Raw genomic sequence first — 15,567 nt, forward strand, 5'->3', positions numbered from 1 at the left:
GTCAATGTCCCAGTGAAAGTGTTAAACGAGAATTACAAGAAGCTGGAATACCCTAGAATTTAAAATAAACATGTCTTATTTCTTAAAGAAAAAGGAATATTTAAAATAGAAGAGATCATTTTTACAATATCACCCCTAGTTTACAACAATGTAAGTAAACGAAATCAAATAACAAAAACAATTTGTTATATATTAACGTTAATATATTTTCAAAAAATTATATTTTATTGGAAACTGAAAGATGATTGTTTAGTCCGAGAAAATTCCCTGGCTCTCCGCATGTGTTGATCAGTAAGAATTTCCTTAAATGGATTATCCCCTGGTCAGTGTTGACTTTGCTGACTTTTTGACTAACGGCTGAGGATGTGGCTAATTCCGGAGATGAAGACGTTTTCCCGGCTCAAAGCCACCGCTCATTATGGGGGATTAGCAGGGAGAAATCCGCACATAATCCAACCACAAGGCATTCGCTCAATGAAGCGGAGGACTCTTAATGAACTGGTGGTATCCTTCAATCTACCTGCCTGCAATCGTGCTGGAGATGTATGGATCTTTGCAAAAAAGTGACACAAAGAAGGCTCTAAAATGATTTAACAATCGAGTAATTCTTTGTTGTTCAAGCAGCACTAATTTGCAGTCATGTACTCAAAATGGCATTGTTCTAAAATATTTCTTATCACCTCTCAAATTTCCTAGTCCAAATCTGGATTTGCATTTCGTATTTGTGTTTGCAAACTGCACGACAAATGTTTTCCCTCCCACGTATTTTCGCGATTAGTATTATCAGCTCATTGTTTCTGGTCAGCACATGGCAATAAAACCTCGAGGAACGGAACCTTTGACCTGCTGCGCGGCGTTTATGATCCTTGCGAAAGGGGTTCGTCTGGGTTTTTATGGTTATACGACTTTTCGCAAAAATGTGCCAAAATAGTTCGGCGGAACTGTGGCCTGTCGTTTTACGATCCTTAACCCTTTGCCCCTGGTTATTATCATTGAGCGACATAGTCTAAAATATTTGCATGCCAAAGGAGGAATTGAAAGTATTTTCCAGGAAATGCCTTTCCTTGGGTTTCAATCAATGTCTGGGCTACCTTAATAGCTGCATTTGTCATGCAAAATAAAAAATGAATGCAAAAAACAAAACGAGGATGAGTTTTCCGGCAATTCCCAGGCAACCCTTTACCCCTATATCTTTTTTGTTTTACCTGGACAGTATTCAAAGGTGGTCTGCGATTTGACTGCTGTTGCTGTTGAGATTCTTGAGGATCCTGAGTTGCTGAGTGTCGCCTCTTGTAGAATCTTTGAAGTAGCAGCGGCACGTGAAAATTCACTCCAACACAAAAGGCAATTAGCGTGGCTCAAAGCAAAACAGGAGCCGCCGCCCATGATGGACAATGGGCAGCCTGCTGAGTTTAGTTTAGTGACAGGATCGGCAGGACCTGCCATAAAGATCGCTGCTCACACTCGGGTGCTAATTGAGGCGAAAATGCAGAGATATTTCTCCCCTTTCTTCCCAGTGTTTACATAAAATTGAAACAGCGGAAGGGCAAAAATACGAATACTATGTATGTATCTAGCAGATACACACTACACTTAGAAAAATGTTGTTGTAGGAAATACATTTTAATGAATCATCTAAGATAAACTCGGGATTTTGAATTTTAGTTGTAAGTCGCCTTCTGTTGTAACGTTCTATTTCAACTTTTTAAATTGTAATATTTTCATTCCAGAGTTTTCCCACTGTATATTTCTGTGAGTGGGTAGAGCAACAATCGGAAAACAAACAAAAACTGCAGCCCGGGGAAATTAATAAAAAATGCAACAAGAAGACCACGAAAAAATACGAAAGAGAGAGGGAAAATTAGACAAATACGAAGCAGCGGAGAAACGAAAACGCTGGAAATTTATCGCGCGCGTCATTCGCTGCAACTATGGAAAGTGGCACGTAGAGACCGCGACTTCCAAAAGCGATGGTGGTGTTGGTGGGTCCGTTGGAGGGGTGGCCAAGGGGGAGCGGGGGCGGACCACGAATGGGTCATTGCACTTTTGCAACGCACTCACAGATACGAAAGCGTAGCACAAACACAGATACAGATACAGACCCGCCAGATAGCAAAGCAAAAGGCAACATTTAAACGAGAATTGTGTAAAAAAGGCACGAAAAATTAGGCGAAAGCAAACAGAAGGAAGGCGAAACAGAGGGAGAGGGAGAGAACGAGCGGGAGAAGACAAACAAGATACAGATACATCTGTGCATGTGTGCAAAGTGTGTGGGGGAAATGGAGAAAGGGGGAGGGGATTTGGGCTCCCAGTGCAACTGCAACTTTGCATGGGTCGGCCATTTTGTAAGCGATTTCGCTGGCGTAGATACTGAGATACAATCTCTACAGAGAGAGAAAAGTCAGCAAAGTTGGGTACAAAAATATCACAAAAGTAGATAGGGACAGTAGGAAAATAAAATTTGGTGAGATATAAAATGTATTGACTATAGACTGGGACAGTTAAAATGATTTTATTTGGTTTCGACATACCGGTGAATTGAAAGTAAATATTTTACAAATGGATAACCAATAAATAATTTATTTTCTGTGTAGTGAAGACTTATATCTGTGGGGCGTATGGCGACAGATATAAAACTGATGTTTGCAATGATCGTTTGTATCTGAAACTCGTACCCTTGGGTGACAGTCGCCCATGTAAATATGTAAGTCTGCCGAAGTCGTTGCAGATCCGGCTATAGATATAGATACGACGTACATATGCTATCCATGTAGCGCGCAGATACGAATGCGCTGCCTTGGCTATAAATAGCGAGCCAAGGGCCATGCCATTTGTGCCGCCAGCGCCACTCGAGTGTGGCGGTTGCAGTTGCAGTTTGCCGCTCAATGCACATGTGGAAATTCGGGAAATGGAAAGCCGACGACCACGCCCCCGATAAGTACAGGCTAGCATTTTTAGAGCGGCGCATGGGGTGCATTTTCCACGATGTTTTCACCAAAAACTCGCTCACTCACGCGCACACACATTCGTATTTTATTTTATTTTTAGCAATTTGAGGGAAATTTCAAGTCGAGCGTTGTGAATTTTTGTTAGAATTTATACGGCCACGGTCACATGTCGGGGGAGGTGGGGGTGAAACCGCCCTCCAGAGAGTACGTACCTTGTTTTTCCGTTGTTGTTTCGACGTTTCCGTATATAGTATCCGCAAGATCGGGGGACGATTTTCGGGGTTCTTTGCGCGCGTAGAACACGTTTTACAAACCTACCTCTTGGCTGATCATAGCTTCGACTCTAACCATAATTCGATTCACATTTTCGCAAGTAGTTTAGCCACGTTTTCACTGTGCTTAAGTCCCCCAACATTTTAATCGGCATTGTATTGGGGTTGATTTATATTCTAAGTTGTCTATTTTTCACTGGGTTTTCTTTGGTTTTCTGGCGCGGATCGAAGTGAACTCTTTGCCTTCGGATGGCAAAATGCCGCAAAGTTACGAAAAAAATAAAATAAAAAAGGGCAAAACAACAGATTCTCGGAAGTTTACATATTCACAGCCATTTGGATGGGTCTGTGTATCTCCGGGTATCGCTGTATCTGCTAGTTCGTGTATCTCGAAGGGCGGGGCAGGGTTGGCAGCGGCGATTTACATGTGTCGCTGTAAGTTCTGGACAGACCGCCAAACTTCAGCGGCGCTACGAGCACTGACCTTGGGTTCAGGCCTTTACGAAGGGACTGGAAGTGGAACTGGGTTTCTCTATTTCTGAGTGGGGACTGTTTGGCAGACTGATTCTGTTTTTTTATTCTTTCGCCGATTCTCGCCTGCAGAGAGAGCCCCGAAAAATAGCGTGCGTAGAAAAGCTTCGACCGTACATGTACCACTGTACATTATATACTCTCACACACTTACACGACTTGTACATATGCCACTGACTCACAAATTGAGCAAAAAAGTTCCCAAACTAGCGAAAGAATCAAAAAATGTTCGGCATCGGGTGGGGGGAAAGCTCTCTCGTCGAGCATAGAATTATCGTCGGCCCTTGGGCCCACGTAAGAATTTGCAAATACATCAACAGTCATGAATAAAAAACAACCGAAAAAAAATTCAGGCCTCCAGTTGGCAGCTTGTTTATCTCTCAAGCGCTTTTCAGGGTCACTCTTGATTATTACACAATTTTTGTTTACAGCAAAATGCGGCGCAAATTGTTGTAATCTACACGTATGTGTGTGTGTATATACTGTTTTGGTTCTCGAGCAGATTTTGTTGTTTACCACGAAAACAAATTCGGTGGGCCAGGGTCAAAAAGCTGCTACGTGAATACGCGGAAGGACGGATCGCTCAATGACATTTACACCGAAAAGCCTGCTAGTCGATGAGTGCAGAATTAGATGGGTATCGAAAGTATGCGAATAAATTCTAATTTTTGTTACTTTTATGGTGTCATAAATGGATTTGTTCCAGGAGTGTACGTGTGTATTAAAGTAACAACAACATATTTTTTGTAGAAAGATTGGCATGTCTTATAAAATGGTCTACAAAATGTATACAGATATAGAAAGTCAATAGAACACAAACAAATAGGTACATATGGACTTAAAAATTGGGAAAAACAATTCTGAATGATTTTTTCAAATAGTATTTTGTAGGTGGGCATTCAAAAACTAAGTTCTAGATGGCCATGCAGAAAAGTATCTGGTGGATACTGAACTATAAAGTATCTTATAGATACAAAGCCGTAGAAAGTTTTCTAAAAAGTGACAAATTTCGGTAAAACCTAAACCTAAGCTCCCGAAATTTCACCCAGACGTAAAAGCAACAAGTTGCGTCAACAGAACCACAACCCAAATCCCAATCACACAGATACTATTACAAACACACCCGTGCGAAAGCACGCCAGCGTTGAGTAACAATAACAACGTCCCTAAACTTGAACTTGAATTTCGCACCGAAAACAAAAATTCAAGAGCAAAATGCCGGCAAAAAGCGAAAAACAACGCAAAAAACTAGTGGCGGGCAAATACAATTTGGCGTAAACAGTCGACTTTCTCACTCCCTCTCTCGGTGGGGAGCCGATTAGGAGCCGATGGGGAGCCGAACTGGGGCCGAAGTCGAGCCCGGGCTTCGGCTCCCGGTCGGGAGAATGTGCAAGCTTTCTATTCGCTTTTGCGACTCGCGAAAATTCGCAAGCCGACCAATCAGAGAGCATTTTTGCACACAACAAAAAGAGCAAAACGAAAGCTTTTTGCACACGTGTGTGTGTGTTTGGCGGATACAGTATGAGTGAGTACGGGCTTTTGCTTATTTTTGGCACAACATATATCGCCATTTTTGCGCAAAAAGTCAAAAGCTGTTTTGGCGTCGTGTCTTGTTGATTTGAGGTGATTAAAGAACCGCCAGCCACGTGGTTTTGGTGGGGACAAGAACCAGAAAGGTGTGGGGAAAGTGGGGCTCGAGAACGCCACCGGGAGAATTTACAAACCGCTGAAAAAGCTCTCTGGAACGATCTGGAGACACTAAACTTCTGGATGATCTTCGTGTCGTCATGGCATTGGCTTTTATTGTTTATTGCTGAATGTATGTTGAATCTAAAAGTACAGTTTTTGAATAATGTATCACAATTTTAATAATATGTCAAGTTCTGTTCAAGATTTTAAGCTTAGAGTTTTATTTCTGCATAAGATAATGAATCAGTTTACCAGATACAATTTAAAGCTAAGAGATATTTCTGCATAAGATAATAGATCTGTTAACCCGATAAAATTGTAAAATAAAAACTATGCAAAATATGATCTTATTAAAAAAACAAGCATACAAACGTTATTTGGTTGTGTGTTTTTTAATTGTCATCTTAGTACACCAATTAAAAGATTAAGCCGTCGTTACCATGTACTGATGTATAACCTTGACAACCTCTATAAAGCTATTATTAGCTTTTAGTGCTAAAATAGCCGCAGAAATACGCTTTTCTAAATAAATTATTTACTAAGCTTTGCAGAACAATTTATCACGATTAGGACGCTTTTATTTAAGTTTGTGGAATAAACAAATGCTATAAGCTTTTATAAACAGTGTATATAACAAACTTTGTAGAATATTATAAAATATAGTGCTGACTTTTGCAAACCGAAGCTTTGGCGAAAAGTAATCGCTTTCTACATTTCGGTCCGATCTAACGATCTAGTCAAGATGCGAACCCGCGAGACTCGAAATTACCTAAATTAAATGGAAGAAACCGAGATTCCCAGGGAATTGCAGAGCCAATTTATTCCTTTGTTCAGCACTATCATTATCCTTGAGGCTCTTTCCCCCAATCGATGCAACCTGCTGAACAAACGATCAGCTGCGATTGCAACTGCGCTCCTGACTTGCAACATGTTCCCTTTTTTCCTCTTTTCCTCCAGCCGTGTGACTTTTCCGTGTGTGATTCTCTGGCTGCGCCCCTTTATTCTCTCGATCGAATCAAAAAGTTAACTTTTCCCAGGGATTCGGGGATTTCATCCCGCATTTGTGCGTGTGCGAGCATCCTGTTGCATGTGGATGTGGCCCCCGCCTCTGTTTGCAACAGGAGCAGCAATCGAATTGGGCATTCGCTTTGGTTTGTCCTTCTTCCATAGTCCTGCGTCCCAAGGATCGGGACGATCCCAGGTCTTTGTGCACTGCCATAATTTCTCGTCATTCTTCTGGAGGCCCTTTGTTGGGTTATTGAACTATTGCCTCGTCGGGTGCACAGGTGATAATTTTTAGGGAATTTACTGCGCCATCACTTGTCGCAGCGTCTGTGGGGCAACTGGAGAATGGAAAACGCAAAGGGGATATGCCATATAATCGCATTAATCGCATGTACAGCCAATATTAGTCTACCCCTTCTCTTACCGTATTTTCCCGATCTGTTGATGCTGCAGTACTTCCCAAGTTTGTCCAAGAATTTCTCACACATTTCACGTACGCAGAGTGCAACTAAGTCAACAATTGCACGGCAGGTATCCGCATCTCGAGGCCCAAAGACAGGCGCAAATTATTTTGACAAGTGGCCGAGAAATTGTCCTCCATTGTCCACTGCCACCAACAAAGACGACTGTTGGGATTGGGATGCTGCTGGTTCCGAAGATCTGGCTGCTGCAGTTGCCCTTTGAGTGACAGGCCATTATTATCTTGGGATCTTGGAGATCGCAGACCAAGTGTCTTCTCTGCTCGCTGCTATTAGATAAATATTGCAGCCCATTAATTACAATCAAAGTGCCACACACACTCGAGGCATTCTATAGTAATAGTCATATATCACTCAGTCTTCAATGACAATTCGAGTCGATCAATTGCCAAACTGTTTAACCCCTTGGTGGCTTTATTTGCATTTATAAAGAGATCTGCGATATGTCAATATGTCTCATGTTAAAATATTTCATTATGGAAATATTCTTAAATTCTTTGCATGAAAAGATAAATGATAATGATTTCTAATAATGTTTTTAAGGCTATTATTGCCTATAATATGAGGAGCAACATTAGAAAACAGTCAAATTTTAATAGCACTTTACAAATATTGCATTCTTGAAATTAAAAGTAAAGTTTCCGCAAAAATACGCAGGACTGAAAACTTATACACCCAAATATATAAAATACAATAATACTGTGAGTATCAAATCGTTTGATTTTCTTATTGGCAAAATAATTTCTACCGAGACCTGTAATTATAATAGTTTCCGAGCTACAAACTAGTTTAACCACCAAAGGTCATTATAGCCAATTTAAACTGTGCTCGCTGGTACAGTCAGCTCCATCTATTTTCAGTTTTATTATTTTTTCGGCGCTGTGCGGCCGGAAATCGCCAGCAATTGCACGTCCCATGTGCGTGTCTTCCAAAATATGTGTGTTTTCCACTTCTGTTTTCCCGTTTTCCTGCATTTTCCGCCGCTTCTCGCCTGTGGAATAACAAATAATTAGCATTAACCACGCAATTGAGTCGCGGCGACGCAATGTTGCATTTAATTTTTCGGGAAAATGCGCTGCACATGTGCATGCGGGGGAGGGAGACGGGTAGAGGCGGCGCAGAAAGAGACGGCAGCAACTGCAGCGGCAGTGCGATAAAACATTTTTGGTAATGTCAACAAAACGCCAAAGAAGAACGACAACAAAGTGAGCAAGGAAAAGCAGGGGGAGGCGGGGAGGGGGCGATAGCGAGGTCGCCATCTTGGCTTTCCCAGAAGAAGGGGAAATTGGTAAAAACACAAGATACTCGAACTTGTGGATGCACAGATACACAGCGACGCACACTCACGCATTTGTTGCATGCCTCGTGTGGTTTTTGTGTTTTCTTCTCCGTTGGTTTTTGGGATCGGCGGCCCTACGCCAACAAAAGTGGAGCCACATCACGATTTTGGCTACGATCGTGGTACTCGGAATTCAAATGCTGGCCACGCCGCCTGGGATTGCATAATTGCCACGACAGCACGGCGATCATCGAACCTCCAGAGGAATGTAAAGTTGTATATGCCCGTTACATAGCTTTAAAATTCACCTATGACTGATTATTGGTTCAATAAAATGCTTATATAAATTTTGCGTTTTAAACCCCTCTTAAAATATAACAATCTTTGATTGACAACAAGATAAAGTAATTATAATAATTAAAGTATCGACATTTTCCAATCAAGTATTTAATCTTAACTACTAAAAAAAACATTTTTGGTTTGGTTCTTAGTACTTTTTGTAGTTGTTTGATAAAATCTGGACATAAATGAATTGATTTTTAACAGAAATATAAAATAAATCCGTCATTTAAATTAAAAATATCTCCTTACCACTTCCAAAACAAAATCTATTCCTTCTTCGTATTAAATGGCATTACTTCGACCCCTATCGCATCAATTTCTCATCAGTTTTGATCATCTCTGTGGGCAATGTATCTCATTATTGAGTGTGGCTAATTTGCCCGCAGAGGTCAACAAGTCAGGGCCATGGTCAGCGATGCTCCCTCTCGCTCTGGCACATGCTTGGCAGGACCAAGGACCAGTATTGAATACAATGCCAAGGATCTGCGGACGAAAGTGAAACCAGGATCGATAGCCTCGAGTGATTCGAGCGACTGACACACGCTGTCCTTTTTGGAAACAAAGGCCTCGAAATGCGACAAATTCAAACAGTTTTTGTTTGGTTTTTAGTTTTTTTTTAGGTTTTCGAATGCATGTTGTTTTGTTCGAGTCAAAGTTCCCAGACATCTTTTGTAATTGGATCCTTTTCGACAGAGGGAACGATCCCTGCGCGTGTGAAGCGCGACGAGTGCGCGTATATCTATTTTCATTTTCGCTGCCTTCTCCTACGAACATATTCCCATTCCTCGAGCGTTGTTTATGTCGCATAAAAAACTGAAAACGAATCCGAGGGATACTTTCCCTTCCCCAAAACACCCGCACTTCCAAGGGTCGCTGGAAATGGCGTACGGCGTGTAATTTATGCCAAATATGATAGCAGCGAATGTTTGTCCTGGGTGTTTACAGACATCACGTTTTCCCTGTCTTCTTCTCTTGTTTCTCCGCGGGTTTCCATATGAAAAGCGACAGTTGCAGATCCGAGTGCGATAAGAAAAGTCTGTCTGGTCTCCATCGTCTAAACATTTTCACGTTTCCTGGATAAAGATCGAGCACTGGAAGAAAATGTGATAATTATCAAGACAATGAAGTATTAATTATGAAGTAATTTTAATCCTATAAAATATGTATAAATAAAATTTTGCATTGTATAACGATTATAGAAATGTGCATTAAATAATGTTAATATAGACGTATATTTATAAGCATATCTGCATACTTAATTTTTAATCCTAAAGTGTGGTATTTGTGAAATCGCTGATTGAAAAGAGTAACAACATTTAATGTTTTAAATAAAGATATCTTCAAGAGTTTATTGATACACATGCCTAAAAATTGCTTATATGCCGTACTACATTTTTGCAATGAAGCCCAAAAATGTTTTACATTTATTTAGAGGCGTCTTTTCCCGAATTTTTAAGACACTAACAACCTTTGTACCTTCAAAGGATGGAATTAATAAAATTCTCTTTAGAATCCTAATCAACTATAATTGATAAAATAACAATTCCCAAAAAATTAACAAAACTGTAGTAATTATAGGTAACTATAGGCAGAGGAACTTTTAAGGAAAATTACTAATACTAACTTTTGAAATACCATTGATTTATTTCAGCTCACTTTTCGAAGTATTGAATCGATATTGATAACATCAAAATTGGTATCTATGTGAAAAATGCAAATATGTCTGCGTATAAAATAGATTTTCCCCTCCAAATATCCTCAAAAAAATAAACCCAATTATTTTGAACTGGGTGAAATGCTTAGTGCCAAGACAGTTCATTTCGGGGGAAAAAATGGCCACCCCTTGGAAACCGCAACGCGAAAAGCCAAAGTAGAGCAGGAAAATATTGCAGGAAATGTGGAAGCTCCTGTCGCATTTTTAACGCTTTTTAGCATAAACAACAACAACGGCTAGAATGGCAGAAGAACCATCTGGGGGGTTGGTGATATAAATATATATATAATATAGTAAGGTTTCCACGTCTGGGCGACGTCTGCTGCAGCTTTGGCTTTATTTTCCGGTTTTTTTCCTTTTGCTCGCTCGTTCATTTAATTTTCAACCCCTGGGCGATTGCTACAAAAAATTTGCATGTGGCCCGTCGCGCTTTGTTGTTGCTGCAAAATTGCCAGATACAAGATACACTCGCACACGCACACGCACAATCCACTTTTAATAATGCACACTGCGAGTGTGTGCGTGCGTGCGCTCCGGAGGGAGGGTGTTTTGGGGTGTTTTCGATAAGTACTTTACGAGAGACAACCCTCGTTTTGCGGATTTTTTTATGGTCCGCCTTTGGTAGTGTAGTGGCAACATCAAAGTTCATATCCTGCTTCCGGGGGCAGCGGGAAAATTCCCTCTGGCTCCGGTGGTTGCTCCTGGAAAAGGGGAGTGGAAACGAATCGCATTGGCTGCTCCTTGCAATTTTTGCAAACATGCGATGACTCTTCGATTGGTTTTTTTGGCGAATGGCAGTGGCGATTTCGCAAGTTTTCCAGGGTTTTAGGGGTTGTGTGCGCTGGGTGGTGGTGGTGATTTGGCTGTGAAGGGGATTTTCAAACAGCGAATCATGTGCGATTTGCTGCCAAAACCATACTGAAAGAAGAGAGAAGTTGGCATACGATTTTCCAATTATTTTAACGATTTTTCAAATAATAAAAAAAAGCACTTAAATAAATTTTACTGAAGAACTCCGCTAAAAAATATGTAAAAAGATTCATAATACGTTTGTTTATGAAATATTTAACCAAAAAAGCGTCTTCGCTTGAGTATAATTTCCCTTAAATAACTTTCATTGAATCTTAGAAAAGAAGAAAAGAGCTTACTTTAGAAATTCGCATAAATCAAACCTATCGCAAAAAGGTATTTCTAACCCTTCTATAAGAATGTCCATTAGTTTCTTATATCCTCGGTCGAGGAACTCTAGGATTTATAATTTGCATAATAATCAGGATGAACGCAGGAATCCCTTGAATATGCAAATGACCAAATCAATCGAAGGCTAAATTAAAATCGATCAAAATTGATTTGTTGCCCGGTGTGCGGAAACCCAAACACCGCACCCCGAAATCGTTGATCACTTATGACCTCGATGCCTCCAAATCCAGGACATCGCCGAAGGAGTTGAGCGAGGAGCGTGAGAAAGTCTCCTTTTTGCACGAGTGATTTACATAATTTTTGGGCAACTAAATTGCATGCACATCTCATGTGGACCTTATGCAAATGAGCGACGCTAGTGCCGTCCCTCTTCAACCCCCTGCTGAACTCTCCGAAGGACCTAGGACTCAGGACGAAGGACTCAGGTGTGCGAGCGTGTCGGCATGCTGTGAACGAGGCGCCGTCCACTGTGCCCGTAATTAACCCCTGTCTGTGGCATTTTCCTTTTTCCCTTTTCATTCCCATTTTCACTTTCGTTTGGTCCTTTTGGCAGTTTCGCAAGTCGGGGCCTCTTATGCAAATGAGAGTGCATCCTCACCCTTTATTCGCCAAGTGAAAATCTTATGCAAATTTCCCTGCTTGTGGAAAACTCCTTCCGCCGCGAGATGCGAGATCTGCGTGATCTCCGCTTTAATTTGGCTGCTGGGTGTCAGGTACTGCGAGCATCCTTCCTCGCTCCTTTTTGGCTGCGATCGTGAGAAAGTTGGAAAATTTGCATAATTTTTCGTGAAAATTTTGCCGGCTACGTGATCGTTGCAAAGACAGCCGAGATCGGAGATCCTACATCAATGATCTCCGATCACAAGTTCCCTTTCCCATCCGTTTGTTATTTTTGTTGGTATGTGTCAATGACTTCTTGTAAAATAGAGTTTTTTAGAATGAGCGCTTTCGTTATAACCAAATTAATTGATATTTACGTGGGATAAAATGTAATTCGATTTTGGATGAAATGTATTTTTCATATATATACCTTGTTTCAAAGTTTTATACATATGCCCTTAATTAAAAATTTAGAAAAATATGTTCTGTAACCACATAGAAATAAATTATAGCATGTATTTTCACAATCTTTTTTAGCTCTTTATTGGAAAAATGCAAGAAGTGTTTTACATATTGTGAAAGAGTTTAAAACAGGGCTAAAAGTCTTAAGAAAAAATGCCCGATCGGCCTTTGGTAAGGGGATGTCCTTCGTCCTCAGATTCCGAGGAATCGCTGCTGGAACTGGAGCTGCTGCCCGAACTGGAACCCGAGCTAGAACCTGAACCGGACCTCGAGCTGGAACTGGAACTGGAGCTGCTGCTCAACTTGGATCCCTGCTGAGAAACGTTGCCAAAGCTGCTGCTCATCATGTTAGCAACCAAGGACATAGACGAGCCAAAAGTCATTTTCTGCGGACTAGGTGCAGCGCAGTCATCATCGCTGGTGTCACTTAGATTGCGACACTCACCGACACCCACTCCAATACCCATTCCGAATTTTCCACCACCTGCTTTTCCAGCACCAGGTTTTCCAGCACCAGGCTTTCCAGCACCAGGTTTTCTAGCACCAAGCTTTGCCGGTGGTGTATACATTTTGGCGGCCATAGGGCCACATGGTCTCTTCCGCGCGACGTTATTCTGATTGGCCCTGAGGTTGATCAGAGAAATGGAAGTTTTGCGCTGATTTTTGTTCAGCACCCGGTTAATATCCACCAGCTGATTTTGCAGCGAGCGCTGCAGGCAGTCCTTTTCCGAAGGCGGCATGTCCTTGAGGTTCAGCTTACTATTGGCCCTCACCGCCTTGATCACGATCTGTTTCACCAGGTCCAAAGTGCTCTGTGTGAAGCCCGACATATCTAAGCCAAAATCGGCGCCTCCCTCATTGGATATTCCTTCCATTTGTTGGATCAAGTGGATAATCTCCCTCATTTCTGGGGATGAAAGTTTGGAAAATAGTTTTTGAATAGCAGTTATATCCGTGTCATTGGCCAGCTCTGTTGAGGCTTCGTTAACCTCTTCATCAGAGGACTCGAAGCTCACTGCCATGATAGTGTCCACTTCGCTGCTGTTGAGCAGGTCCCGAGCTGGCTTGAGTTCTTTTAGTTCATCCTTCTGACTGCGACTGCCTGATGATTCCTCTAGAGGGTTTGGTCTGGATGCCTCCAGTTTTAGTTTCACCTTGCTTACACTGGCACACAGGGCCTCAACCGCACTTCTTGTCCTCGATGCTTCCCAGGAACCCTGCGTCTGGAGGGACTGCCCCAAGGCATTCTCAGTCAGCCTAGCGGCTTGCAGTAGCTCATTTAGATCCGCATCAGCCAACACAGCACAGCCCAAGGAACTGGGATTTGCAATCAGGGCAGCGGTCCAAGGTTCTGGCTTTAGAAAGGCTTTTTCGTAGATAGCTTTGGCCGGATCATGGTACTTCCGGAAGATATCATCCACATGTGAGCGAAACTCACCAAAAGACTTGAAGTAGTGCTTGTCCAGCTTCTTGGTCAACGAATCCCACTTGCCGGTGAAGAAGTTACGGGCCGTGGCATCCACTTGATTGGTGAAGTGCTGCAACTTTTTCAATTGATCTCGGCACATGCGCTCCGTTTGGGCGGTGTTGGCCAACATTCTGGCATTACCTCTGGATCGGCCCCCCGCCAAGGGATCCTTGTTGCAGGGCATCTCCGGACCCGGGGGAATGGCCTTGACCTTCTTCATAAAGAACTTCTCCAGCATCTGACCCTTGCGGAAAACCATGTCGCCCGGTTGGTTGAACTTGAAGCAATTGCGGATGATAAGCTGAAAATCTGCGATGAGCCCTTCTACGGACCTGTAGTAATTGTTCTGCACCCTTTTCAGGATGGTTCCCAAGTCCATGGGGCGATCAATAACCGTATAGTACGTGGGCACCATCAGAGCCTCCGTGTCAACTGGTTCCAAAAAGTCCAGTGCAAACTTCTTCTTGCTGACCTCGTCCAGTAAATGCCTCTTAAGGTAGTGTATCTTATTGGTATACTGGCCTTCTCTTCCGGGTTGAGGAATAAACTCCGGCTGGACGCGGTTCGGGAGCTTCAGTTTCACGGAAAGGGGCTTGTGATAGGCCTGCCGAATACGCTTTTCTAGAGGGTTCCTCAAAAATCGTGTAATGTACTCACCATTCTGCCAATTTATCTTATTGTTCAGCACTATAGAATTGTTATCACCTTTGTGCGCCAATTGTCCACCGATTACCCGTTGAACTCGCTTAGAACAGCAATTTGGATTACGGTGAAAGTTTTGCTCTGATTTTTCGGGACAATTAGTAAGGTGAAAAAACAATTTTCTTCCCTGTCATTCGCGCTGTCAGCCAAGATATTTGCACTGCCTACTGCCATTTAGTCAACACTACGGAAAAGTGTTGGCTGCTTTCGCAAGGGACCGTAAATTGCGTTTGAATTAGGATAACAAAAAATAAAGACTTTAGATTGAACCTATTCAAAAATTTGTGTTCTGAAAAATAATGGTAATTATATAAAATTTCACCCCTTGTTAAATTTTTTTATTGTCTAAAACATGCTTTTTAAAAATGTATAAAAAAATAAAAAATAAATTTTCTTGGAATTAGCAGGAAAAGTTGGGGTCCACAATTGTATGAAACACTTCATTGTTTATCTGAATCAATTCCAAGTTAACAAATTAAAAAATAAAAAGTTTTTGAACCAAAATGTGTGAAAAAAGTGGTCAAATCAATACAGGCTGTATAGGCAATCACTATTCCCGATGCGGTATCCTTTTAAGACACTTCTGTGCAAAAAACTTTCTGACCGTCATTTCTTAAATATGGTTCTAAACTTATATATTTGTACTGCAACCTTGCAAAACTGGCAACCCCCCATAAAAGGGCCGTGTGCCAATTATAGACTAGAAAATGTAAAAAATGGGATGTTGGAAGACAGCGAAACTAAAGCAAACAATGGTACATCAAAGCAAGTAGGACAAACAACCACCCACCCATTCCACCCACCACCCGACAGTCCCCACCCCCAAGTATTTATAATATTTTGCACCACTTCACAGGCTTTCAGCTTTTTACTCCG

General features: G+C 41.7%; 1 protein-coding gene across 1 annotated transcript; it reads right to left on the reverse strand.

Annotated features, from left to right (window-relative positions):
* Positions 1–12,602: 12,602 nt before the first annotated feature.
* On the reverse strand, positions 12,603–14,859 carry tbrd-2 (testis-specifically expressed bromodomain containing protein-2). The gene is made up of 2 exons (XM_017085041.4): positions 14,647–14,859; positions 12,603–14,593 (listed from the first exon to the last, which is right to left on the reverse strand). The coding sequence occupies exons 1-2, from the start codon at positions 14,647–14,649 to the stop codon at positions 12,665–12,667; spliced, it is 1,932 nt and encodes a 643-aa protein (XP_016940530.3). The 5' UTR covers positions 14,650–14,859; the 3' UTR covers positions 12,603–12,664.
* Between the last annotated feature and the right edge of the window lie 708 nt (positions 14,860–15,567).

This window comes from Drosophila suzukii, chromosome 2R (assembly GCF_043229965.1).
Source record: "Drosophila suzukii chromosome 2R, CBGP_Dsuzu_IsoJpt1.0, whole genome shotgun sequence".
Classification (NCBI taxonomy): domain Eukaryota; kingdom Metazoa; phylum Arthropoda; class Insecta; order Diptera; family Drosophilidae; genus Drosophila; species Drosophila suzukii.